Raw genomic sequence first — 26,043 nt, forward strand, 5'->3', positions numbered from 1 at the left:
ATATATATATACAATTTATCGGAAATCGATTTGTATCGATAATCGGCAAGCGAAGAGTTATCGATATTGAATCGATTTTATTATATTGAACATGTATTCCAAATTTGAGGTCTCCTATTTTTATTGTCTCTGAGACCAGCTAGTTCGTACAGAAGGACAGTCGGGCATCTCTGAATGGACTCGGCTGTGAATATATACACTATTTGGGGTCAGAAATGCTTCCTCCTGTCTGCTACATACCCTTGCACATCTAACTCTTAATAATAAATGGACAGTTCTCCATTGCAGTTATAACATCCATAAAAAAGCAGAAATGGAATTGAGGGCATTTCCGTGTCGAATGCACTCAATGCACAGCAGTCTTATTTCAATTACGATGGTTTTCTAAACAGCTACTCAGGGACACAAGCACAAAGCTCGGAAGCTGGATGCGGCAGTTGGCGTTAAAGGCTGAGGTGTTTTTTTCTAATTTGTTTATTTTTTTTTTTAACATTTTATTTGTTTGTTTGAGCGATGGAAAAGGTGACAATAGAACGTGCAATTTAGCGTTGTTACTTTTATCATCATCTGTTGGCCTTTTACATTTCGTCGCCGTCGTGAATCTGACGCTGTTGCTGGCGTCTGCGTTGTGGCTGCCGCTGCTGCTGGCGACGACGCTGCTGCTGCGCACGACGACGCTGCTGCTGACGACGACGCTGCTGCTGTTGTTGTCTGTTAACCGGACGGCGCTGACCATTGTTGCCATTGCCTCGACGCTGATTGGGACGACGGCGACGCTGCTGAGTGCGTCGATTGCCATAGTTGTTGTTGTTGTTGTTGCTAGGGCGGACGCGGCGTCTTCGGATGACACGACGCCTTCCCCCAAGACCATTGTTGCCATTACCGCGACGACGCTGCTGCATATTGCCATTGTTTGGACGACGACGACGACGACGTCGGCGACGCTGCTGCTGAGCCTGCTGACGTGGTGTATTTTCTCCTTGATCGCTGGACGGCGACTGTTCCTCAGCGTTTGGCTGCTCCTGAAGCGCCTCCTCAGCCTCGGACGGCTGCACGTCGCCCACTTTTACGCCGGTCACTTCATCGCAAGGCACATCGCTGTACACGACCACATTGCCATAGGTGCAAACGATCTGGGAGTCCTCCCCATCGGCGCCCTCGCCGCCCTCGCCGACCTCGCCGCCTTCGCCGGCATCTTCAGCCTGATCAGCCTGACGTGGCTCAATGCGGCCGATGCCGTTCTTATCCTCAATCTCGTAGATGTTGCCCGATTTGGTAATGAAACCAGTCACCTGCAATGGCTTGGCATCCTTCACCTGCAAAGTGGACTTTAGCTGCTGTGTCTCCTTGGCGGTGTCCACTGGCACCAGATGCTTCTGATTCATGGGTGGTGCATTGATGATCATCTGCGGTTTCATTGGATTCGATTCCGTTTTGGGTCCAGTCGTTGGCTTCATGGTGGAGCTGAGCAGCGGCGCTGCCGTTGGACGCGGCTCATCCCGTGCTGCTTGAGGAACACAAAAAAGAGAGAGACACACAGAGGAGCGAGCGATCGAAAGAGATAGAGAGAAAGACAGCGAGAGAGAGAGAGAGAGAGAAAGAGATTGAGAGAGATTTGTCAGATTTAGTTGATTCCGTTTCATCCAAAATGGGATTCAAAAAAATTTACCGCTCACCAGTGAGTGGCCACCGGCCAGGGCCAGGACCAGGACCGGGACCAGGACCAGCAACGTTTGTATCGATAACATTGACCACCTCATTGTTTGCTTTGTGTGTGCCAACTGAATCGGGAGTGGGAACAAGCTGCCACTTATATCAACTTGCGCCGTCCAGCAGATATCGGTGAATAAATCATTATCATTAACGGTTCTTTTCTTTTTCTCTTTTTTTTTTGCTGGTTGCTGCTAAATTTTGATGCCGCATAATTAACCACAGTTCGGGCCCCCGGCCACAAGAGTTCAAAGTACGCCTAATGCCGGGTCGACCCATTTAAGGCGCCTCATCCCCACACGCAGTCGCGGCCACAGTCTTGGCTACTTTTTGCACGAAAAAAAAAAATGAATAAATAATTAATAAGAAAAATAAACTCTTGGCTTTCTATATGGCGAGCGTTCTGCTGAGTTCAATGGCTGAACTGCGGCTTCATTATCATTCTTGCCTACTTACCAACTTTTAACTCTCTCAACATTTGCATGTTGTTTAATTTTTGTTTGTGTTATTGCTTATTGCTTGACTTGTTGTATTTCGTAAATGCAAATTAGCTGTTGAAGCGATCGACAAAACAAAAATGAAGAACAACAAAAGAAAAAGAACATCGCTCGACCCCAGACAGCGGCTTAAACAAATTTTACCAATGGGTTTGGGACCGTGGAATGTTTGCTTCAAACGCCAAGTTGAGCAGGTCTAAAATGCTCAAATTTAATTAACGAACTTCAGCCAATGATAAATTGGAATTATTTATAACTTCCATTATGATCACAATTTTTCAGCTGATTTTTATGTTATGTTTTTCCACTTTTTTATTTATTTGTTTTTGCTGTCGGTAAAGCACTTTGAACATCCAAATGAAATTGAATTCAGCAAACGTGCCTGCAGACTATGTGTTTATAAAAAGACATCTGCTATTGAAAACTATAGACTTCCAATTTAAAATGTTGCTAGTTGCTATAAGTTCACTTTTCAACATCAATTCAATTTTTGTGAATACATTATAAATCGAAACGAAACTTTCCAATAAATATCTAATTCAATTTATTGAACAAATAATCAAAAAAAAAAAAAAACACCACTCGCTGTTCGGTTAATTTAATATGCGCATATATGCTGTGCGAGTTAACCGACTTAGATCTGCATAAGCAGGTTTGCATTTATAAATATATTATGGAAAAGCATAATTCTAGTTACAAGCAATCAACTTGTCTGATACATATATTGAGCAATCTTCTAGCCTTGCGTCGAAATATGGAAATCTCAAAACCCGGCAGTTGGAATCCGGAACAATATAGACAATTTGTCCAAGTGACAACTTTATTAAATCTAGATTTTGTTAAAATTTGTGTTTTGGTTTCTTCACTTTGATTAAGGTTACTTTTTGAATAGATTTTGTATACAAACAATTTTGATTCTCTGTCACATCCTTATATATGAGGTACAACTATGAGCATGCATTAATAGGATGGCTCAACATTGTATTTGAATACTAATAATTATATATTACCGATAAAGGGGGGGCCAGAAAATTGTGGATGTTAAAAAGAAATGTCGCTAATCGAATGATCTAAGTCGTGTCTGTTGTTGTTGATTGAGTTGTCAATTAGCAGTCATATCGCGTCAACGATCTACAAGTGGGTCACAGCTTTCCACTACTAATTTATCAGATCATCCATTTCACAATTACGCATGTTTATTACCATTAAAGTTAACAATGGCCATATATATAAAAAAAAAAAAAAAGGTAAGAAAAAGTTGCATTTGTTGAATATGACATAATAATAGTTTAATGCCTTCCCCTCTTCTGTTTCATTTGGTAGTTGCGCAATGCGTCTGAGAGTTCCTTCAGACTATCGGAGTTTTGGCGCTTCTCTTTGCGCTCCTGCTCCTTCTTCAGCTCCTTGCACATCTTCTTCAGCTTCTTGCGCTCTTTCTTCTCGGACTTCTGCTCACCACTATCCTCCTCCGATGAGGAGTTGCCCCTCTTGTGACGCCTACGCAGCTGCTCGCATTTCATTAGCAGCTCCTTTGCCTCGGCGTCATCATCTGGCTTGGGTGTAGTTGTTGTTGTTGTCGTCGTTGTTGTGCTCGGTGTTGTTGTGCTCGGCGTTGTGCTCGGCGTTGTGCTTGGCGTTGTGCTTGGCGTTGTGCTCGGCGTTGTGCTCGGCGTTGTGCTCGGCGTTGTGCTCGGAGTTGTGCTGGGCTTTGGAGTGGTGGTTGTTGTTGTTGTTGATTCGGGCTTTGGCGTTGTCGTCGTTGTTGTCGTTGTTGTTGTGGTTGTTGTTGACGACGAGCTCTCTTCACTCTGGGGATACGCTGTACTCGTCCAGCAGCAGCAGCTGGCCAAGATCAGGCACACTACAAAAGTCTCCTTACGCATTATCAATGTTAATTTGCCTATGGCAGTTCAATCAACACTAAACTGCCTAGCCAAGTAGCTGTATTTATTTATAGTGATCGTGGTTCACACACAACTCACTAGATGCCCCAACTCCCCCACTCTTCAACTACCCCTTAGCCGATAACTCAAGTCACGCATGGACTGGTTTTTTTATACTTTGATACCAAAGGTATCAAGGTATATTGGTTTTGTGCAATGTCCGTCCGTCTGTATGAACCCTTAGAGACTTGAAGCTTATAACATATACTGTTCCATGCACGCGTCAGAAAACGTGTTCAAATTGGGGTGCTACATCCACTAGGTTAGGCCAGGCTAGGAAATCGATAAATCGATAACTGCAACCGATAAGGCCACATATCTTCCACAATTTTAAGGCTGTGGTTTTCAAATTTGGTAAGTAGGTTGTTGGCGATGTTCCTCAAAGATCGGCATATGCCACGCCCATCTCCGTCGCCCCAAGGCCCCCCTCCCCCTTAAGATTTTAAATAGCAATGTCTTCCGCAATTTTTGAGTTAGAGCCGTCAAATTTGGTAGCTCTGTTACTGGTGGCCGCTTTTGAGAACCGATAACAATTTTTTGTGGCCACGTCCACGCCATACTGTCCCATCGCCAATGCCGATATTTCGGTAAGTGTAAATCGATACGTCCGCATATATCCAACAATTTTAAAGATAGAGTGACCAAACTTGAAAAGTAATTTCCTGGTAACCTCCATCAAGGATCGGCATATTCATTTTCCTAGAAATCCGAAATGGGCATATCTCACACAATTTGTAAGCTTGAGTCACCAAATTTGGAAAGTCTGTTACTAGTAACTCCTCTAAGAGATCGATAAGACATTGGATGGCCATGCCCGTTCCCTAAACCGATACACCTGTTAGCGTAAATCGATAAGACCGAATATCTCACACAATTTGAAAGCAAGAGTCATCAAATTTGAAAGGTTATTGCTAGTAAATCTTTTAAAAAATCCTGAAATCGATAAAAGCCCATATCTCCCACAATTTATGATCTATAGTTACCAAACCTGTAAGGAAGATTAGTAGGAACATTCTCCATAATTTTTCTCAATCCATTCCCGTAAAATAAGAGCTACATTTACCAAACTTCTAAGGAAGTTTACTGGTTTAAGTCTACCGCAATTTGAAAGGCAAACTTGGGCAGTATTTTTTGGGTACATCCATCCTGTTCCTTGCAATATGTTGTCAGCTGTTATAACGTATGTTATCAAAGTATTTCGCAGTCGGCTATGCCCGACTTCAAAATTCTCTATGTTTATTTCTTATTTTTTATCAATAGCCAAAAATTGACTAACTACGAAATTTATTTGATATTTGTGTTTATTTTGGGGGACTTTTCTCAGATACGCTACGCGAGAATTAATCGCGTACACCGGGAAAAAAATGCGCAAGAAATCTTTTCTGCGGAAAGCAAATTGAAATCGTATTGGTTAATGTGTTTTTGGTGGTAAATAACCTGTTCTTAATTTAAATAAATAGATGAGGCCAGAAATTAATGTAGTTGTTTGTATATGAGTGGGTGGGAGTGAGATACACAGAGAGGTAAATAGAGAAAGAGAGAGAGAGAGAGAGAGATGATCCTTTGCATTGTCTAAAACCCTGAGAGTTCAAGCAAGCTTCAAACTGTATAAATTGATTTGGCTGTGGCTAAAAGCATATTTATTGCTTACAATTTGCACTCTCCAATTGTCCTCTCGCTCCAGGTAATGCCACATTTGAGAGTGTCCCCACAAATAATCAGTTAACAACTTATAAATGTGAGTGAATGAGCTTTTGGATCCATTAAAAACATCAGCAATCTTTACTTGCGCTTAACTGCCTTTATTGGGTATTAAATCTTAAAGCACTTGCTCTCGGCTTATGGCTAAATTATATAATATTTTAATAATTGATTCGCAGCAGAATGTGATGTACACGTTGCTTGATAATTTGAAAGCTTTAATAAGCTTAAAGCGTGATAAATTGCTTTGACTGAGATGGCAATTAATGCTATTTAAGGCTAAAAGTTCGACTAACTGGTATTCTACTGCTCTCGGCCTGGCTATTAATAATTGTTAATTTCAACGGGCCAGCAAATTGGAATCTGTTTACTTGCGGCAAACGTCGCAAATGCCGCACTTCATAGCTGCTGATGCTGCTACAGTTTAATGATTTATTCATATATTTATGTATATATATATATACATTCACAGATACACATATACTCGTATCAGCGGGCACTTTTGACTTTGCTTACATTCATATTTTTATGTGCTTCGCATTCGAATTCGAATTCGTGTTTTTTTTGGTAATTAACACAACAGCAGTTGTTAGCCAAGCTTGTCAGAAAAACCCGTTTTAGCCCTAAAAAAAAAAATATATATATATATATATTAATAAACGAAAAAGACGAGTACTGGCCACAAAGTTTTTATTGCAGCCACTTGTTATTAAATCTATTATTAAAAAATACGTTCTAGTGTTTTTGTCTTTAATTGTCTGAGCGCATGCCATTTTGTGAACTGCTGTCATATTTCGGAATAATTTGGCTGTAGTGATTATGAGCTTCGGCGTGTCATAGTTGATAATAATTAGCTTAATATACATATGTGTAATATAGGAGTGTGTACATATGTGTGCTTATTTAAGCAGATGTTGGCAGCTCGCTGCTGTGACCACTAATTGATTATCAATTACAATTGTTAATTGTTTAATGCGACTACAAATGGAGGTGGCATAAATGTAAATAGCATTTGGCAGGACTTGTTCAACAGTCAGCGTCGACCGCCTTCAACCACTTCTTTTGATCCTGCCAAAATCAAAACCAAAACCAAAACCGTACGCAAATCGCAATTCCCCAAACCAAAGCTCCATCTCAGGCTTAGCCCAAAGACAATTACTTGCGCATTTTCTCTCCCTCTATCCCTCTGTCTCTCTCCTTCCTCCCCCCCCAACATGGTTGCATAAGTAATTGAAAAAAGGGGAGAGAGAGCGAGAGCGAATTAAAAAAATCAACAAATAATTAAAAAGTGCATGTGTCGAAAGGCAAGCAGGAAAAGCACAGCAAAATCCGGACACAATCCTGCTCTATGTAGGGGGGGACAGGGGTGGTCAGGTGCAAGGGCAGTTGTAACCCCTTAGAAAGTGCAACAATTTTAATGAAACAGAGAGAATATGTTAATTGCGTGTGAAACCGCTGCGTCGAGTTGCCTGCCACTCGCTTTTATTTATTATTATAATTTTGTTCGCTTCTCATCTCTGCTTTTTTTTTTTTACCTTTTTTCACCCGTTTTTTGCGCATTTAAGCAGCACAAATAATGCAGCTAAAATGACTCGCAAAAAAGCAGGTAACATAAGTGTCTATGTGTTTGTTCGGTTGGCTTATCAAACCATCAGCCAAATCTGCAGAGAGACAAAGAGAGAGAGAGAGAGACAGAGAGAGAGACAGAAAGAAAGATAGAGGAAGAGAAAGAGAAAGAAATAGCATTAAGAATAGTCAAGTATTTGCTCTTAAGTTTGCATTATGCTAATTACATCAACGATTTGCCAGAAATCCCATTAGCAAACTCAGTAAGTCATTTATCCAAAACGAAGCTCAGATTTTACATCTGAGATCCACTTTCAAACTTCAAGATATATATAAGATATATACATATAGATGTAAGTGTAATTACAAAAATCGAATGTCTTTAATTTCCGTAATAAGCAATTTTAAATATATATACATTGTAGTTTGGACACAAATAGAAAAGTTAGCTTCTTTATTAGTTATTGTCAGATGTGTTCATAAGACCGGTTCGATTTTTAGACATTTTGTTCTTTTATCTACAAATTATTTCTAAAAGCAAGACAATGTTTTTGCTCATCTCTACAATTGAAGATGATTTCTTTTCCGAGCATATTCTCCTAATATATTAATATAATAATATTCTCCAAAATTATCAAGAACGAATAATTAATATATATAGCTTTTAAATTTATAGTAACATTTATGTGCCAGCAGTTCAATTTCAGTCTGAAAGGGTATGTAATCTTCGCCATGCTTGAGATACACGCTTTTTCTGATTTTTAATGTTTTTTTCGCCCATAAACAAGAACAACTTGAATTAAAATGTACGCATGATAAATTATATATTTGAAATGACAATCACATGCCTTGAGCATCTGTCATAAACAGCTCTATCATGATAGGGATGATGTCGCCGTAAAAATTATTATAAAATTTCAACTCTTTTTATCGGAATATTTATACATTATTTTATTCATTAAAGAAATAATGTTTCAGTAACTATATATTTCGTACAACTCAAAGCTCAACTTAATGACTGCAACTGAAAGTCTTAAAATAATATAAGCAATGTGTGTGTATTGTGTGTAATGTTGAAAAAATTGAATATTGCTTTCACTTGATACCAGCTGAATTTGTTGCTTATTGGCAGAAGCTAGCCACAAGCAAATACTTTTTATTTGATTTTTTTAGTTGTATAACTATGCACTTGCCTAGCTCAACATGAGTTGAATGCAATTTGAACAAGGACTTTGACTTGGATTTGGATTTTGATGTTGATTTTGTTTTCAATTTGGCTGGCCTGGTGTGCTATTGAGCCGAATAGCTTATGGCTTATGTCAAGCCCAAATGCAAATCGCTTCCGATTGCTGCTGTGCGTTTCGGTTCTGCTCCTGTGGCTTAATCCAAATTATCATCATAAGCGTAGCACTAATGAGCAGCACAGTGCAACATAAACAGCGAACCGCTGACGGCTGACAACTGACGGATGACATTTCGCTTGATGGCCAAGACAAAGTTGCCAGCCAGCTAGTCAGCAACTTTTTCAAGTGGCATCAAGCAGCAGCAGCACCAGCACCAGCAGCACCAGCTGGCGTTGACTGCTGACGAATGCATTTTGCTGTATGATTTTTGCCCACTCAAATCTGAACAAATCTCGCAAATTCGATGAGAGGACTGCGAGTCGAAGGTGTTCACGGCAAGTTGTCGTCCGTTGCGTTCAGCTGCGACTACAGCCAAGGGCTGTGTGCAGCTGAATGTCCTCGTTTGCGCCTGGTCATGTGCTAAAAAATGCAAGAATACGAAGTGCCACGTTGCTCGTGCAGCTTCGTGTCGCTTGTGTGCTAAAAGAACGAAGCGCACGCGCAGGCAGCGACGCTGGCAGCGACGTTGACGTCAGTGTGTCAACCATTGTTATTGGCAGATAACAGTGGCTTAACAGCGACGTAACAGCAGCTGGGAACACTTTATTTCTGTTTTATGGAGAGGAAAATGGCAGATATATATATATATATATATTTATATATATGTGTGTGTGTGTGTCTGCTGCTTCTACGTGTTTTATTTCTTATTTTTGTTGTTTTGTTTTTATTTTTTTGATTGTTTTGTGCTTGGTTTATTTTGCACTCATGGCGCTTGCTGCTTGCTGCTCGTGCTTTTCATGCCGCATGTTCGTTTTTTACTTGCCTATATTTTTAGGTATTTGCAGCATTTTCGCTTTGATGCGTGTGGCATGTTTAACGGCACTTGATGATGCCAGCAACAGAAACGACACCAACGCCAACACCAACACCAACAACAGCAGTTCCACCTTGATTTGTGCGTCGCCGTCGGCGACTTTAGGCGTCAGGCATCAGGCATCAGGTGAGGAGGAGGAGGAGGAGGCCAAGGAGCAGGCCAAGGAGCAGACATTTAATGCATTTCAATTGCTCGATTCTCGTTGCACTTCATTAAACTCAACATCGACGCTGAGCATTTCTGCATTTCTGCATTGCATTTTCAAGCGCACTGCCTGCCAGTCTGAGTGGTGTCCATGCATGCCACATGACCTTCACACACACACAGCAAAGCTGTTGCCTGCACACACGAGACATCACGTAGCCGGTATGCAGGCACAGCATTAAAAATAAAGAAATTAAAAAAAAAAAAATACAAAAATACAAAACACTAAACAAACATTCAGTCTCAGGAGAATCCTCAACTCAATATCATTTTTATATCCGTAAAGAGCGAATTTAGAGAAAAACTATTTGTAGTTGCAGTAAAGCTAAAAACATTACTAGTTGTACTTTTGCAAATGCTGCATATCTATATAGACTTGTACTTGACTTATTAGTCTGGTTCAATATGAAGATTCGGTTTGGCTAACAACATTTTGCGTTTCCTGTCCGATTCTAACACAATCTGAACAATTTATCGATAATATGCCAATCATTATCAAATATATATCGATTGAAAAACGAAATCGTTACACCCGTGTTTTTAATTGTTATGTGAAATCGACTTGCATTATTATTAGTGAAACAGGTGCAGTTATCGAATAAAAAAACCAACAAATAAACAAATAAACTTAATCAGCGTTTTATACGATTCGTCTGTGGCAAAATCGATTCGTCTGTTGATCCTGATCACGAACGTATATACTTTTGAGTGGGTGGAGATACTTCATTCCGCTAAAGATGACCCAGTAGCTAATGTCTATAAATATATTATACAAAATAACAGTTAACAGTTAATACAACTTTTTATTTTCTTCGTTATATTCTACTCGGCTCCAGCTGTCAAAAGATGTGCGTTCGTCTATTTAATGTCTAATGTCTATGTTTAATCAGCAGAAACGGAAGGGACTGTCAAAAATTGAAAGCAAAAGAAGGAGAGAACACAGGCAAGCTCACGGGAAATGGGAAACCAGATGAGTAGTTTGTTTAATTCCGTGCAAATGGCTATTTCAGCTGTCTACTGTTTTGTCACTTCAATCCAGTTCACTAATTTCAATGGCTGCCAAAAGAAAGAGAAAAAACCGAGAAAAAAAATTAGAAAAGAAGAAAAATACAAATACAAAAAATGAAAAATGGAAAATGAAAAAGTGTCCAAGCCAATGCCTGCTTTAAACTTGCAGCTTGAGCGTGTTTGTGTGTGTGTGTGTGTGCGAGTGTGTATTTCCAGTTATTTTCCAGTTATTTGCTGCATACTTGTAGGCATTTGACAAAACTGTTCGGTGAGGTGAGGCTGCTGTTGCACGGCTGGTTACACAGCAACGACTAGAACCGAGAGTCACCGGGCTGAACGAGCTACAAAGCAATTGATAGGTGTGTGTGTGTGTGTTTGTTGGGGAGGGGAGGGGAGGGGAGAGGGGGGAGAGCAGACACTCAACTGTAGCTGCCCGCATGTTTTGAGTTTAGTTTGAAAAGTAATCGAATGTTATAATTTCCATTAAACTGATTTCCCACGAGTAATGCAAGCCAAACAAGCCAAAGCCACAGCTAAAGGCAAAGCCAAAGCCAGAGCCAAAGCCAAAGCCGAAGTCAAAGCCAAACCAACAGACGATGCAATCTTGATGATCCTTGATGCAGGGCCAGGGGCCAGGGGCCAGGGGCAGGGGACCAGGGGCACGCTGCCGGAATGCTGGATGTTGGTTGACGGATGTTGGGTGTTGGGTGAAGAAGCCGGTCTACCGATTGGGTGGCAAGCGAATGACCCTGTCACACTAATGTACTGCGCGTCAATTCCACAGTATCAAAGGAATCGAGTGAAAAAACAGAGACAGACAAACAGACAGATGAAAGGGAAAAGGAGACAGGGGGAGGGAGAGGGAGAGATTGAAAGAGAGACCAGTTAATGGCGACATGCATAAAAAGCATGCCACGGCAAAGCAGCCTCTGCCTCTGCCTCTGCCACTGCCACTGCCACTGCCTCTGCCACAGGCACTGCCAAGGAACATGGACACGGATCTGGTCAGGGGCTCTCTACTTGACTCGACTCAACTCGACGCGACTCGACTCGACTCGACTCGAATCTCGACTTGACTCCACTCGCTTCGCCGCATCCCGCAAATGAAATATAAATTAAATTAAATTCCAAAAGAGCAAGACGTTTGACCCAGCACATACATAAATCAACAGCTCAAAGTGCAGGCCAAGTGGCAAGCATTGCATTGCGTTGCTGTGCATTCAATCGATTGCCAATTGCATCGCACTTTGTGTGGCAAGTGGAGCGATCAGCTGGGAGCACAAATGCTCCCTGCTCATCAGGGACATAAGGGGGGGGCAGAGGATGCATGCAGCGCTGTGTGGCAACTAGCGACTGTCATAAAAGCGTAGATCAACCACAGAATTAAACCAGCAGCCAACATTTAAATTGTTTTCTAGCCAAGAAACTCAAGCATGACAAATGTGGCTACGTCAAGACAATTCTACTTCTATAACAAATTGCAGCAATCTATTTCAACTAATTAAAATTTTAATTTGCAAGCATTTGTTTAATTTATGATTATTCATAAGTCCAGTACCTGAACTTATTTTAAGTCGCTCCTTTTCGTTCTCATTTGTGAATAAAATGAAAAGCTGCTGAAACAAATAATAATTGTTAGGGGAAAACTTTCTGGCGACTAGCGGTAAGCTGAAGCTGCAGCTGCAGCTGACTTTTTTTTGGGGATCGTCAGTGATACACATATAAGCAAAACGAAGCTTTCGAGTCGAAAATTGGTAATAGCAGCAGCTAAAAGCAATTTGCACCCAAGCAGCTCTTGGACATGTGAGGAAGTAATGGCTGGGCCACAAGCACGACCACACAGCTGCAGTTGCTATTGCTCAATACTTGTTGGTACTTGGCCACAATGACACTAGTCACAGCAACAGAAACGGCAAAAGCAAAAGCAACAATAGCAAACAAACTGAGAATAATTTTAACATTTCCGTTACAAATAAAAAGCTATTCACTTTGCTAATATGGCCGCAGCGATTCATCCGGTGCTGCCTGCGTTTTGGCTGCAAGTGCTTGAAAACTTGCCACACGCAATACAATAATTTGCCCTCCTCCCCCATTGGACAAAAGGGTTGTTGTATACTCTACAGATTCACGCAGGCATGGCTCTTCCATGAGCTTTGACAATCATAGGCACAAATATGGAAATCTTTTGTTTTAACCTTCCTCGATATCTGAAACTCTTGAAAGCTTTGAGTTAGCTATTGGTTTCAGGTAATTTTTAAACTTTATTTAATTTGCAGCTGCTACAATATTATTGAATCAATTAATAACAGAATTGTACAGTGGAATATGGAGTATTTTCTAGTAGAGTACACACGAATACACAATCATTCGGTCCAATTTATGGCTTTATTAAATTAATTAAATTATATACAATTAAAAAGGGGAAATTAAATTAAAAGTTTTAAATGAAAATAATATTTATAATATTATAATAATAATAATAATATGTAAAGGATATAATAAGTCTGGGTATATTAAAATTTAAAATGGCTCAACATCTGTTGCAAGCATTAGATAAACCTAGAAGAAAATCCAATCAGACAAACAATTTTTAAACGTTAAAAGCATTTGTAGAAGGAAAGAATATTTTCTAGTGATTCCGGTTCTATCTTAAGTTATGGGATATTATTTTATTAAGTACTTATTTTATATACATATATATTTATTATATATATATACATTAGCCATATTCACATGTTTATAAATGTATATCTGAATAGTGAATAACTGTTGCGGCATGTTGTTGCCAGTATTTGAGTTTTGGCCCTTTCCCTGCAGTGTCTACCGCATTTGAATATATGTCAGTCAGTCAGTCAGTCAGTCAGTCAGTCAGCCAGCTGGACAGTCGGACGGTTGGTCGCATTTGCAAGTCGTTAAATGCTTTTGTTGCTCGTCATTGTAGTGACTTGGCTCACTTGCAACTGCAACAGTTTTACTCTATCAACTGCAACTGTTGTTGCTGTTGTTGTTGCTATTGCTATTGCTATTGTTGCTACTCGTTTCGTGTCGCTGGCATTGTCAATGCTTCGACTTCCTTCCGCTTTGGCTAACAAATTTGCGTCGCGCATGCAGGCCAGGCAAACATAATCATCATTATTGCTGCAATCAGCATATTTGGCAGGCTTAAATCGGCTGACTACCCCACAGTCCCCCTAAACATCCTGTCTGGACGGACTGTTACCTGTTACCCGCTGCCTAGTGCCATTCTTATTTTGTTCATCCTGCAGCACACACAGAAAAAAGGGGCACGGAAATATTGTACATTTTATGCTCCTTGCTGCACTTACACGTACCCTAATAACAACAACAACAACAACAACAACAACAACTAGAGCTCCAGTGGTCGTAGTCTGCGCCATAGTTGTGGCCATGCCTAATATCCGTCATTAAAAGTGTTGTTTGTGCCGCAACCTGCGGACTCTGTGTGAACAGCCTGTGTGTTTAGCAGAAGCTGTTGCAGTCGCAGTTGTACTAGCTGTATAAGCAAATCAATCCTCCCGAACCTCCACCCCCACCACCACCACCACCACCACCGCCACCATCAACCCATCATCAAGTGCGCGGGTGACTTTTCGTGTGCCTCGTGAGCTTATCCGGGGCGCATCCTGACTTCGTTTCAACTCCCAACTCCTAACCAACAACCCGCCGTCAACAACCAAAAACCCCAGTCCCCTTTGCAGACCCTCTCACTCTCATGTGTGGTATGCAAATATTCGCATGGCTCGTGTGTTGTTTTTATGGCAGTGCATTGCACGATAAGAATCCATTGAGCAAAAATTAATTAGTCAATTTGCATGAAATTTATGTACAAAGCGCGAACAAACGAAATGCATTTTGATGTATTATGCACACATGAGACCTGCAGAGAGACAGAAAGAGAGAGAGACACACAGAGAGTGAGAGAGAGAGACGGCACATGCCCCAGCGGATGTAGAATTTGAGTAACTCCGCGGACTGGTCAGGTGGTGTCAATGAAGTTAGGAGAAAGTCAAAGGCAGTTGAGCCTGCGTTTAAATGCTGTCGCATAGTGAGTGGAAGGGCTCAGCGTAGGAATGAAGCCAGTAGCATTTACGGAGTAGATTCGAAATCTAAAGACGCATTAAATACACATTAAGATAGTTTCCGAATGTGTAGCAAACAGTAGAGTTGAAGGAATTGCATAACATGACATGATTGCTTTGATCTCTTTGGGGTTCCAATATTGCTAGATATCGAAAAGTCTCCAGTTAGGTTAACCCAGTTACTGTGGCATCTGTAATTGTAACAATAAATGATCCAAAAATGAGGAGAACAACAATTAACTACTCGGTAATGCAAGACTAAAGGCCAACACTTTCAATATGTTCCCCAGAAGTACCGGCAAGTGAATATATACTCAAGCACTCAAATGCTAACAGGACGAATCAAGTATGGAAGTCAGTGACAAAACCAATTTTTAATTTTGAAAAACTCAACAACGGAGAGTAGGTAGTATATTCAAATGGACTCCACGTGGGTCATCTGTCCCCTCTGCGTCGCCGTCTCCCTGGTGCGCATACCACCTATCAACAATTTGGCTTGTCACGTCTCAATGAAGCAAGCCAATGGCCTTCTGCATTCTTTTGAGGCATATGCTGCGGCTCCTGCTGCCACTACTCCCGGGTGGAGCAACCACCGAATACTTGATTTTCCGATCTGATTGTTGACTTTTTTGCCAGCAGATCATTCGAGACAGGGTACTTCAATCCAAACAAATTCAATCCGTGTGCATTGCTGCCAGGATTCAATTGGGTGCACAAACTAAATAATAAATAGGCGTTGGTAAATCAAAATGAGGAGACTGTTTTTATAAGTTTTATGTACATATCTGTTATTATTATCGGAATTACTATTTGAAATTTGATTGCAAATATTGGATAGAATATCTCCGACCCCATAAGGTTTATAGACATAAACAGCTTAGGGTATATCGCCAGGTCTGTCTGTGTATCTGTGTCTCGCACCTCAGAGACTAGCTTGTATCACCTAGTTGTATCTGTATTAATAAAATGAACATCAGAATACTATATCATATAACTCTTATGGAAACAGTTGGCTGAATTTCGTTTAACTAATAATTAAATTGAGATATTATCAGGTGGACTCCGGTCAAAGTGGGTATGGAATCCTCAGCCTGCCCAAGATGCTGTTCTTTTTTCTCTTGATTTTAGTTACTTTACTGCTGCGTTCGGCTCGAAACTAATTACAAAAGTAATCGCCGTATTCTGTGAAAGTTTCAAATGCGCTTTCCTGCCTGCCTGTCTTTCCTCTTTCCTCGTTTCCACTCCTCTCCTCACAATCACTCTTGCTCAGATCTGTGGCACCTTTTTTGGAGCAGGTGTGCTGGTGCCTAAAAGTATACTGATTCCTCGTCCTCGTCCTCGTCCTCATGCTTGTCCTTGTCCTCGTCACTGGCCACGTTAGGAGCGTAGTGTTGCAACCAAATGTCTCCGTTGCTGTAATCGGCTTAGAGGTGAAACCTTTTGTCATTATAAAAGGATTTCAAGCTTGACAAAATTTCCATTTGTTGCGATTTGGCCATCCGCCCTTTAATGTACACAAACACATACACACACACACACACACACGAATACCCTTGAGCTTGATGAGTGGGAAGAGAAGTTGTATTTCTGTGTGTGTGTGTGTGTTGTTGTTTAGTTAACTTTTAGCTGGCTGCGTCATTGAAGTCTTTGATTTTGTTCAAAGAACTTAAGATTCAAAAACCGATAGCGTGTTTGTTTGTTGCCAGGCACAATTATAAGCTGGTGGGTGGGTGGATGGGTGAATGGGTGAATGGGTTGGACTTGGACTTGGGATTGGAGTCGGGAGTTGAGTGGGTCAGCCTCAGGCTACAGGTAAACGGGCTGCGTCTGTCAGTGGCAACAAGCATTCAACAGAAATTGCCAATCGAACTAGATAAAATGAGCTGTGTAAATAGTGGAAAGGCGCAGATAGGCCACGTTCCGCTCCACTCTCCCCTCTTCTCCGTAGCCCTACTCACTCTTCTTTACTTACACACCCCCTCCCCCCTCTGACTCCCCTGCTTACCCAAATCAGTTTCTGGGCAAACTATGCCAAAAAAGCGAAGTGAACCACATCAAATCAAATCAAATCGAATCACAACAAAACAAAGCAAAACAAACGAACCCCACCTGCCCCACCAGCAGCACCACGGGCACCACCCTCACCACCGTCGCCGCTTCCGCCGAGCTTTGATCTGTGCCAGCGCTGCGTGCCTGCCCCAAGGGCCAATAGATACAGTTACAGATAGCAACGATAGACAGGCGCCCAGACATGGTCATGGACATGGACACGGTTATGGATGCGAACGCAGCTGCTGCCTGCAGGTCGTTATGGCTAATGAGTATTACGAGACCTGCCGACAGACAAGTGCTCCAAAGCGGCGGGTTGCTAGTTGGCAAAGTGATAGGTAATTTGATAGGGAAGAGGGGGTGAAGGAGCTGACAGCTAAAGGGTTGCCCATAAAGCTGAACTCGTGCCTGGTCGTGACTGGGCGAACTATGAATGCAAATCTTCAAATCAAATCGGCCCGTGGCTGAGTGCGAATAGTATTCAGACAATATATCCAGTTGAGCAAGCAGCGAAATAAGGATTAAGAGGTAGTAGCAAGTGGAGTGGAATGCAGCTACAAAAATTGTAGTTTTCTAGGTTAGAAATTACTTTGACTACTAGCAGAAACTGATTGGATTGTGCTACACTTGAGAGAGGAGGACCTGGTTACTTCCAGATTTAAGCGACTTGATCACTTGATCAATTGATTTGAAAATATTCGACACACCTGAGCTTCACGAAAATATATTTGAATATTTATTTTAAATGAAGCATTCATTTGAAATTATTTTTGCACTTTGAACAATTTGATATACGAGTTATTCAGTAATTGCAATTATACAGAGCTCTTGAATCGAAGCTCGCAAATCGGAATTAGTTGTCGTGTCACGCGCTCATTTTTAGCTGAGCCATCCACGCTTTGGAATGCTGGCCATCGATAGGACAATAAAAATGAACGACTTTGGTTTTGGATTTTGCGACTTTGCCTTTTTATCTCTATCGCACTCGGCAGCTTTTGGAATGCGACAGATAGAGCTGGTCAGTTCTGCCGCTGGGTTCGGTACGCACGCACACACACACACAGGTACGCACATGCATATACTGACGGACCGCAGAACGCTTGCACAATTTTTAATCATGGTTCGGCAGAGAGGCGAGGGGATGTTTGGTTCCCGTCGTGGTCTCCTGGTCATTGTTGTCGTTGTGCCAGCGACACATAAACATGCATGGCTGTAGGAGACTACGCTCCATTCTCAGGGATTTGGTTTGGGATTGGGATTGGGAACGGGAGTAGGACTGAGACTGAGACTGGGATTGGGATTGGGACTGGAACTGGAGTTGGGGTATGGGTCCAGGGCCTTACCGGTTTATTGTTGCCGTTTGTATGGCTTTTAGTCCTTTATCTTGTTTCTAACTCATTGGATCGCAAAAACGGTCTCGTGTTTACCTTAATTGGGGTAAACATAAGTTCTGATTGCCCGCCAGGACGGCCGCTTTTGTATCCCAGCTGCCAGCCTTCAGCTTTCTGCCTCTAGCTTCGGAACGCATACCAAAAAGAGTTGCCAGCGACAAAATTTGCTTCGACTGTTTCTTCTCATTTTTTCCTCTCATTTTCCTTACTGTACTTTTTAGGCTGTATTCTTCTTTTTTTTCTTCTTTTCTGCTGGCTGCTTCTTTCTAATTGAACTTGTTCGACGTCGTCGTCTATCAAGGAACTTGTCGGGCTAAAAAGAAGGAAGATGGAGGCAACGAGGTGGGGCAGAAGCCAATGGCTAAAATCGTTGGCCAAAGAGTCAAAATTGGAAGACGAACATATTCAACTACATGGCAGCCAGCAAAAGGGGTTGAAGGGAGTGTGGGTCGGGCCAGGAAGGGGCGGGGCGGAGCAAGACAGGTCGGGTTGGTTGAGCTGAAGTGAACTGAATTGCTGCCATTGTTACAGGCACAGATCACAAAAGCGAGATAAAAATTGTTGAACGTGTAATTTTTATTTATTGCATACAATTTTTAGAACAAATGACAGACAAAAGGTTGCCGCTGTCCCTGTCGCTGTCGACGACGGCGTCGACGCCAACGACGCCGCTGTCTGGGGAGTCAAAGGGATTGCAAAGCGGAAATTTCATTGCCTACATTTGAGCGCGCACCACGTAATGTATGCATTTGCCATTATGTGTGTCTATATATGTATATACATGTATATATGTATATATATTTTTTTATATGTATGTATGTGTATGCGAAAATTAAATTTTCTACTTCAAAAGCTAAGCGTCGAACGGACGGAAACAGCAGCCACAGACCAAATAGACCCATCCCACCACCCCTAAAAATCCCCCAACAAAACCGAATTGAAAAAGCGTTTAGGCCATTGTGTGTGTGTGCCTCATTGTATGTGTATGTGTGTGTGTATGGGGCAGGGGGGCAACTAAATGATGGGGAAACTATAAAAATTTACATAACAATAATAAAAGCAAAGGCAAAAACGACGCAGAACCAAAGAAACGAAAGACATTTATTCATTTCTGTTTTGAAATTAGCATAAAAGTAAACCTCACTCAGACTCACATACACACACACACACGCACGCACACACACACACACACACACACAACCATTTACATACTGTCACATCAGGGGCTAGTGGGGTGTTAGAAGAAGTGGCAGAGTTAGTGGGCGGAAGGAGGAGTTACGCATAATCAAAGCCACAGCTTCAGGATTCTGCTTTCGCTTTGTATCGCTTGATAAGCGGGAAAAACGTGCAAATTTTAATAAAAGCAAATGAGCCGCAAAATCATACAAAGCAACAACAACAATAACATCAATGACGACAACAATGACGACAGACACCCACATTGACAACAATAGTCGCGGCAACAACAAGCAGTCAAAATATATGCTACAGTTTCTGTTTGCTAATGTCTCAACTTTGTCACTCTGATGATACACACACACTCACCCACACACTCACCCACACACTCACACACACACACACTGGAAGATACAAAAAATGTTCCATTTTTAGTTGTTTGAATCATAAAATTCTATCGGAGATACAAAGACAAATGCAGTTACAGCATTTGGGCTATGGATGCCAAGAGGCTTATGCAATCCATTTAATAAAGGCGATAAAACAACTTACTCGACTAACTATATAATTATCTGTCTGCACACATAAATCAAGCATTTACACTTAATATTTTACTACACTCAGAAAAAAAAATCGACCTGAAATTTAAAAACCAAAATAAAATCAGAATCGCCCTGAAACTAAAATATGTTTCTTGTTGTTGGAAATAAAAATAATAATGTTCTTACAAGCAGCAATGATTTTTCTCTGCTTTTTGAAATTATATTTCTTAATAATAGAAAAGATTTCTATATACATTTCTGAACTTGCGAAAATCCTAACGTGATGTGCTTTGAGCTGCTCTAGTTCTAGTTCTCGTAGCTCTTGAATAATAAAATGAATTTGAATTTCTGAATAATAAAATGAGATATCCTTGGCGTCTAAAGTATGGAAACTTTCAAAAATTCAGGCAGATTTATTATGTATATATTCAAAATGCGTAAGCCATTGCTCGTTATTACCAGTTTCGATGTCAATTTAATTACACACTAACTTTAATAAAAGTTAATATTTTTATATTGACTTTTTCTCGGATAACTATATAAAAGCTTTTTTATTATTATTATTATTATATTATAAATAAATAATAAATGTCAACAATAAACCATTAAGTTAACTTAACTGAAATGGAAAAACAAACAACAAGTTCAATATTATTATTATTTTGTTATCAAAAGACGAAACATTTATCCGGCAATCTAAGTTATTCATTACTGAATAGATATACAAATATCTGTTTGCTTGTATAGATCCGCTTAAAATTAAAGAAAAGCTATGGGAAAATCGAAAAATGTACAATAAAATTCATGAATTTATCCTCGGATGTTAAGAAGTTATTTGCATTAAAGTTTCAGCAAATTTTATTTAAAATAACCCGTTTAAAATAATAGTAGAGTTTTTTGCATTAGCTCTCAAAATTATCAAAAATGTTTTTCAAACCACAAATTCTGTTAAATAATACCTATATGAAATGCCCACCATCTAAGACAAGATTTTAACTCCATTTTTTTTACAGATCTGGATATATCCACGTTATTTATTAATAATTAATACAAAGGAAACTCTTAGAGAATGTTAAATTGTAAGTGTTTAAGGCTAGCTGGCTTTGGCAGGGCAACAAGATTCCCTATCCTTTTTATATTTTTGCATAGCTCATCGATTCTTCTCGTTCTTAATTTGCATACCTTGCTATTGCTGGCTAAACCTTTACACACTCCTCTGTTACCAGTTGGCACCACCAACACCACCTGCCCTGCATCACCCGTTAGCCGCTCAATAAATTTCATGGTAGTTGCTGTTTGTTTCTCTATGTCGTTGGCCCTTAAACAGCTCTCCTGACAGCTGTCGCACTTAGTGTCCTGTTCAAAAATATGTTGCATGTGCTTTGCTGTTGCTTTTGCTGTTGCTGTTGCCGCCAGCCACGATGTCAAGGGCATGAACTGAACGGAAATAGGGCGAGGCCAGCCTGGGGCCAGGGCAACTTTTTTGGTGGACACACACGCACCTTTTACCCAACACACACCCCCCTACAACCCCCTACAAACCCACCCCATCTTCTCACAATTTTTGTTTTCGTTTTTTGTTTTATATATTTTGTGTTGTTAACGCGCACATGTATCTGAAATTCTGGCCCGCAGTTTTTCTGTGTGCTTTGCGGCAAGTTGTTAAATGGCACTGACACTTGCCTAACTCACCCATCCACACACCTACCCACCACCCACTAGCCACCAGCCACCAGCTCACCCATTTAGAAATATTTATATGATATTTCTTTCCCTTTCTGCGTGTGTGTTTGTTTCACTTTTCTGTTTGTTTATTTTTGTTTTGCAGCTGTCCTTCAGCTCATAATCCTTTTTTATTGCAAATGACCACGCCAACTCGATGCTCCGCACCGGTTAAGGTGGCGCGGAGTGGGTTGGGGTGCCGCTGGATGTTGTACGGTGGGGCGTGCACCGGGACCCAGACCGGGTCGTCAGCTCATAAGGCTCATCAACAAGTTCATTTTACGGTCAATTCATTAAAAAAGTTTTTCACTTTTTTGAGCATTTTTATTACAATATTTAGTTTGTCACATCATGTGTGGTTGTGTGTGTGTGTGTGTGTGTGTGTGGAAGCGGCAATATGTGGGTGTGTACGGGTGTGTGTGGATATGTGTAGGTGTGTACGGGTGTGTGTGACCCTCATTTGCTGACATTTAGTGGCAGTTTTCAACAACAATGTCAACTTCCATGCGTCATGCTAAACATTTTTGTTTTTTTTTTTTTGCGCTTTTATTTATTTATTTAATTTTCGCCAGTCCCCTTTTTTTGTATATTTATGTTTTGTATGGTGTGTACGTGTGTGTGTGTGTGTGTGTGTGTGTGCTGGTTGGCTTTAATTTTATGATTATTGTTCTTTTTTGTTGTTGCTTTTTGTTTCTTTTAGCTGTCCCGCTCTAGCCCCAAATCACTTTCCGCGGTCCTTTCATTTGTTTTCGTTTTTTTTTTTGCTTTTTTTTGGCGCTTTTGTTCATTTCTTAAGTGGCGCTTTATAATGTTGACAGTTTTATTGGGGCGCAAAATGTTGGTCATTTCGGTGAGAAGGGGCCCAAGCATGTTGAAGAGCGGAACCGGGCATGGCCAGTGGCCAGCAGCCAGTGGTCAGTAGCTGTTAGCCATTGGCATTGGCAGTTTGATGGCACATTTATGTTAGTCGGATAAACTGCTACTACATACCAAGTGGATCACAGTAAATCAACTGTCTTCTGATTACTTTACAAATGTAAAGAACTCAACCTACGACTCTTTCATATTTTATGTTCTTGTGAAATGGTTTTGGAATTAAATGCAGCTGGGATAAATAAAAAGCTTGAATTGGTTTGCCTACAGTTCATTCTCTCTTTCATGACTTTGTATCATGGAATTCCAATTTTAACAACAATTCTAACAAATAAAATGGCTGCAAATTATGTATATATATATATATATATATATTTGAGTTTGTGACTAGCACAGGGTTTGCGTATGAGTTGAATTATTCGTACTAACAAGTATTTAAAATGAATACTCAATAGTACAACTTAAATTATATAATTTGTCCAATGCGTAGCCAAAGAGTGAGCAAAAGAGTGATAAATTGCTTGCAATTGCAGAGTAGATATAGAGACACATACACACACGAGTCCATACAACGACAACAAACAACATGCCCCAAAAGTATGTTCTGAATAATTCTATCTAAATCAATAAATGTTGCGGCTTCGCTAAGCCAATGAATGCCATGAGGCTTACTAAAACCTACAGCAACAGCAACAGCAATAGCAATAGCAACAACAATACCAAAAAGAAGGACATCAACAGCAGCAACAGCAACAGCAACAGCAAACACGAACATTATCCGGTTTCATTGCATTTACTCGCAGTTAAAAGATAAATGCCTGGACAGGAGCAACAGCAGCAGCAACTAGCACTCGGCCACTGAAATCCCTGCGATGGCAGTTGCTTAAAACTTTGCAGTCTGCAACTGCAACAACTAAAGCCGTGGTCAGCCGGGGAAGGAGGGGGGGAGGTGTACCATACATACATATGTAGCTGTAGCTGTAGCTGTAGCTGTGCCACAGGGCCAACTTCGTTGCTACCTTTCGTTGCAGGCCTGCGCTGCGAGCGCAGTTTCAAAAGTGTAGGCAAACTTTAACAAGCGACTAATGTTAAGACCTGGAGGGCGTTAAAGGGCGTGCCAGCTATCTGTATGTGTGTGTGTGAATGTGTGCAGGAATGTGTGTCTGTGTGTGCGCAAATACCCAAACAGGCAGTTGCGGTTCTGCTGCTTTCTGCTGCTGCTGCTGCTGCTGCTACTGTTGTTGTTGTTGTTCGTGTTGGTCGTGCGTGCCTGCAATTTTGGGTCTGTAATAACTTTTTGCCAAACTTACATCACCGCAACACTGTAAAATGCTGTTGAATATTTTTCTATTATTGAGGCGCCGATACCACCGCCAATCGCTCCTCTGCCCCAGAAACCATCTACCTGACTGCCAACTAAACCACCAACATTGTTCTGCGCCACATTTCAACTGGAAGCCATTTCAATTTGGGTTTTGAGTCGCACAGTTCGCAAAATGTACTCTTAAAAAATAAGCAAAAAATGTTTCAATAAAGTGTTTATTTCAAATGTGTTATTCATTTATTGATAGCTTAAATAAAGTTCAAGATTTCTGCGACCAAGAAACGTATATATTATTTTTTTTTTTAAATAATTTTTGCCCTGCGAACAGGGTATCTGTGGGATGGATAAGCACTACTCCAGCAATCTGATTTGTTATTTTTAGAAAATGCCTGCCGACGTGAACGTCGCTGCTTGCGTCGCTGTCGACAATTGCCGGATGTTTAGCACAAGTTGCAGGCGTCCAAAACTTTGACTATTTGGCAATGCCTCAAAGCTCACTCCACACATCCCATCGAAGCCCCACCGCACGTTTTACCGTTTATATATAACTTTCCGTCGCTGCTGTCGTGTATTATTATTATTATTGAACAAAACAAAATTAATTTTTATGCGTTCACATAACTCTGAGATACCCAGTTGCAAACTAAATTTGCAGCTCAAGTAAGTATTTTCAAGTTCATATTATAAATCTAACTAACTTAATATTTAAGATGCCTGAAGTTACACAACACTCAAGTCCGATGGATGTCAACTTTTATCACTTATAAATTGTGTTTTGAATAATTTAAACAATGAACTTCAACTAAGTTAATACCTCTCTTGTATATCACAACAATAATAACACATGCTATAAATGAAAGTGCGTTATAAACTTGTTGTCTACTTGCACGCTGGATATCGTAACCAGCAACAATATAAATACAATGAGTTTTATGGCTTTACCTTGTTTCCAGATTTTTATTGGTGCAATTTTGCCAGTTGCCAGTTGCCAGTTGCCAGTTACCAGTTGAGAAAGTTGCAGCCGACGGCCAAAGCCGAGAGTCGAATAAGTCGAAGTCGTGCTTCCAGTTAGCTTTTGAGCAGATGATTTGGCGACAAACGCTTTTGGGCAAGTTACCTGACTTTAACTTACACCAGTCTTGAGTAACCATCGACATGTGGCTGCGTTGGCCAATAGCTGAATACAAGCTTCGTTTCTTTGCACAAAATGCACTCTGCTCGCGAATTTGTTGCAAAATGTTCGTGCGGCACGCAAGCTACCAAATGGCACAGCAGCAGGGGTAGCAACAAAATTGTTATGTCTGTCATTAATATTGTGCAGATTGCACTTATCGAGGATGAGGAGTGGGGAACGAATGAAAGCTGCTAGTAGTAACAACTACCATTATTAGCCAGATGGCTGATTGGCTCGCACTTTGGACATTCTCGCCTGTGGGCCCGGTTAAGTGTATTAATTACACAAGCTGTGGGCAGCAAGCCTCATAACTCAGAACTCAAAACTCAGAGCTCAGAGCTCAGAACTGAAGTCTGTCGGCTAATTGCTGTCTGTGGACACATTGTGGCTTGCACTCAGGATCGCTGGGCGAAGTAGAGATTGACGAGGAACAAAAGCAGTTTGTAACCAAAATCAAACATGGCTGGTAATTATAAAAAGAACGCCAACGCCTGTCACCATCAATGTCCAGCCAGGAGGATGCTGCCTAGCTGAACTCCTCATTTGTTTACGCTGACTTTGACGACTTGCTGACTGACTGACAGACTGGTAGACCGATGGACTGATGGACTGATGGACTGTGCCATTGACTGGGTTGCGCTGAAGTTGATTAATGAGCAACGCGGCGACAGCTATCGATTCATTTACTTTGCGGTTTGATGTAATGTGACAAAGGAATATAAAATAAGCCCACAGAGAATACAAAAAAAAGAAAGAGGGACAACCAAAATGCTGAACAGCAAGAACAAAAGCATTTATACACTTACACACATATGTATATGAACATTTATTGCTTATGCAGCAACT

At 40.9% G+C, this 26,043-nt stretch overlaps 2 protein-coding genes across 2 annotated transcripts; both read right to left on the bottom strand.

The window, feature by feature from the left end:
• Positions 1 to 578: 578 nt before the first annotated feature.
• On the bottom strand, positions 579 to 1,748 carry LOC6564552 (arginine/serine-rich protein PNISR). The gene is made up of 3 exons (XM_032738058.1): positions 1,670 to 1,748; positions 1,203 to 1,504; positions 579 to 1,142 (listed from the first exon to the last, which is right to left on the bottom strand). Exons 1-3 carry the CDS (start codon positions 1,746 to 1,748, stop codon positions 579 to 581), a joined length of 945 nt encoding a protein of 314 aa, XP_032593949.1.
• A 1,743-nt stretch (positions 1,749 to 3,491) lies between these two features.
• Positions 3,492 to 4,090, bottom strand: LOC6565494 (salivary glue protein Sgs-3). Its single transcript, XM_001991042.3, has one exon. It carries the CDS (start codon positions 4,088 to 4,090, stop codon positions 3,497 to 3,499), a length of 594 nt encoding a protein of 197 aa, XP_001991078.2. The 3' UTR covers positions 3,492 to 3,496.
• Between the last annotated feature and the right edge of the window lie 21,953 nt (positions 4,091 to 26,043).

Source organism: Drosophila grimshawi, unplaced genomic scaffold (assembly GCF_018153295.1).
Source record: "Drosophila grimshawi isolate 15287-2541.00 unplaced genomic scaffold, ASM1815329v1 contig_1006, whole genome shotgun sequence".
Classification (NCBI taxonomy): domain Eukaryota; kingdom Metazoa; phylum Arthropoda; class Insecta; order Diptera; family Drosophilidae; genus Drosophila; species Drosophila grimshawi.

What these genes read in the sequence shown, in the direction of transcription:
- LOC6565494 (XM_001991042.3), bottom strand. Translation starts at nt 4,090, where the DNA reads ATGCGTAAGGAGACTTTTGTAGTGTGCCTGATCTTGGCCAGCTGCTGC.
- LOC6564552 (XM_032738058.1), bottom strand. Translation starts at nt 1,748, where the DNA reads ATGTTATCGATACAAACGTTGCTGGTCCTGGTCCCGGTCCTGGTCCTG. An exon ending in TGGCCACTCACTGGTGAGCG is followed by an intron (nt 1,505 to 1,669) that starts GTAAATTTTTTT and finishes TTCCTCAAGCAG; the next exon opens with CACGGGATGAGCCGCGTCCA. An exon ending in AGCCACGTCAGGCTGATCAG is followed by an intron (nt 1,143 to 1,202) that starts GCTGAAGATGCC and finishes GCCGATGGGGAG; the next exon opens with GACTCCCAGATCGTTTGCAC.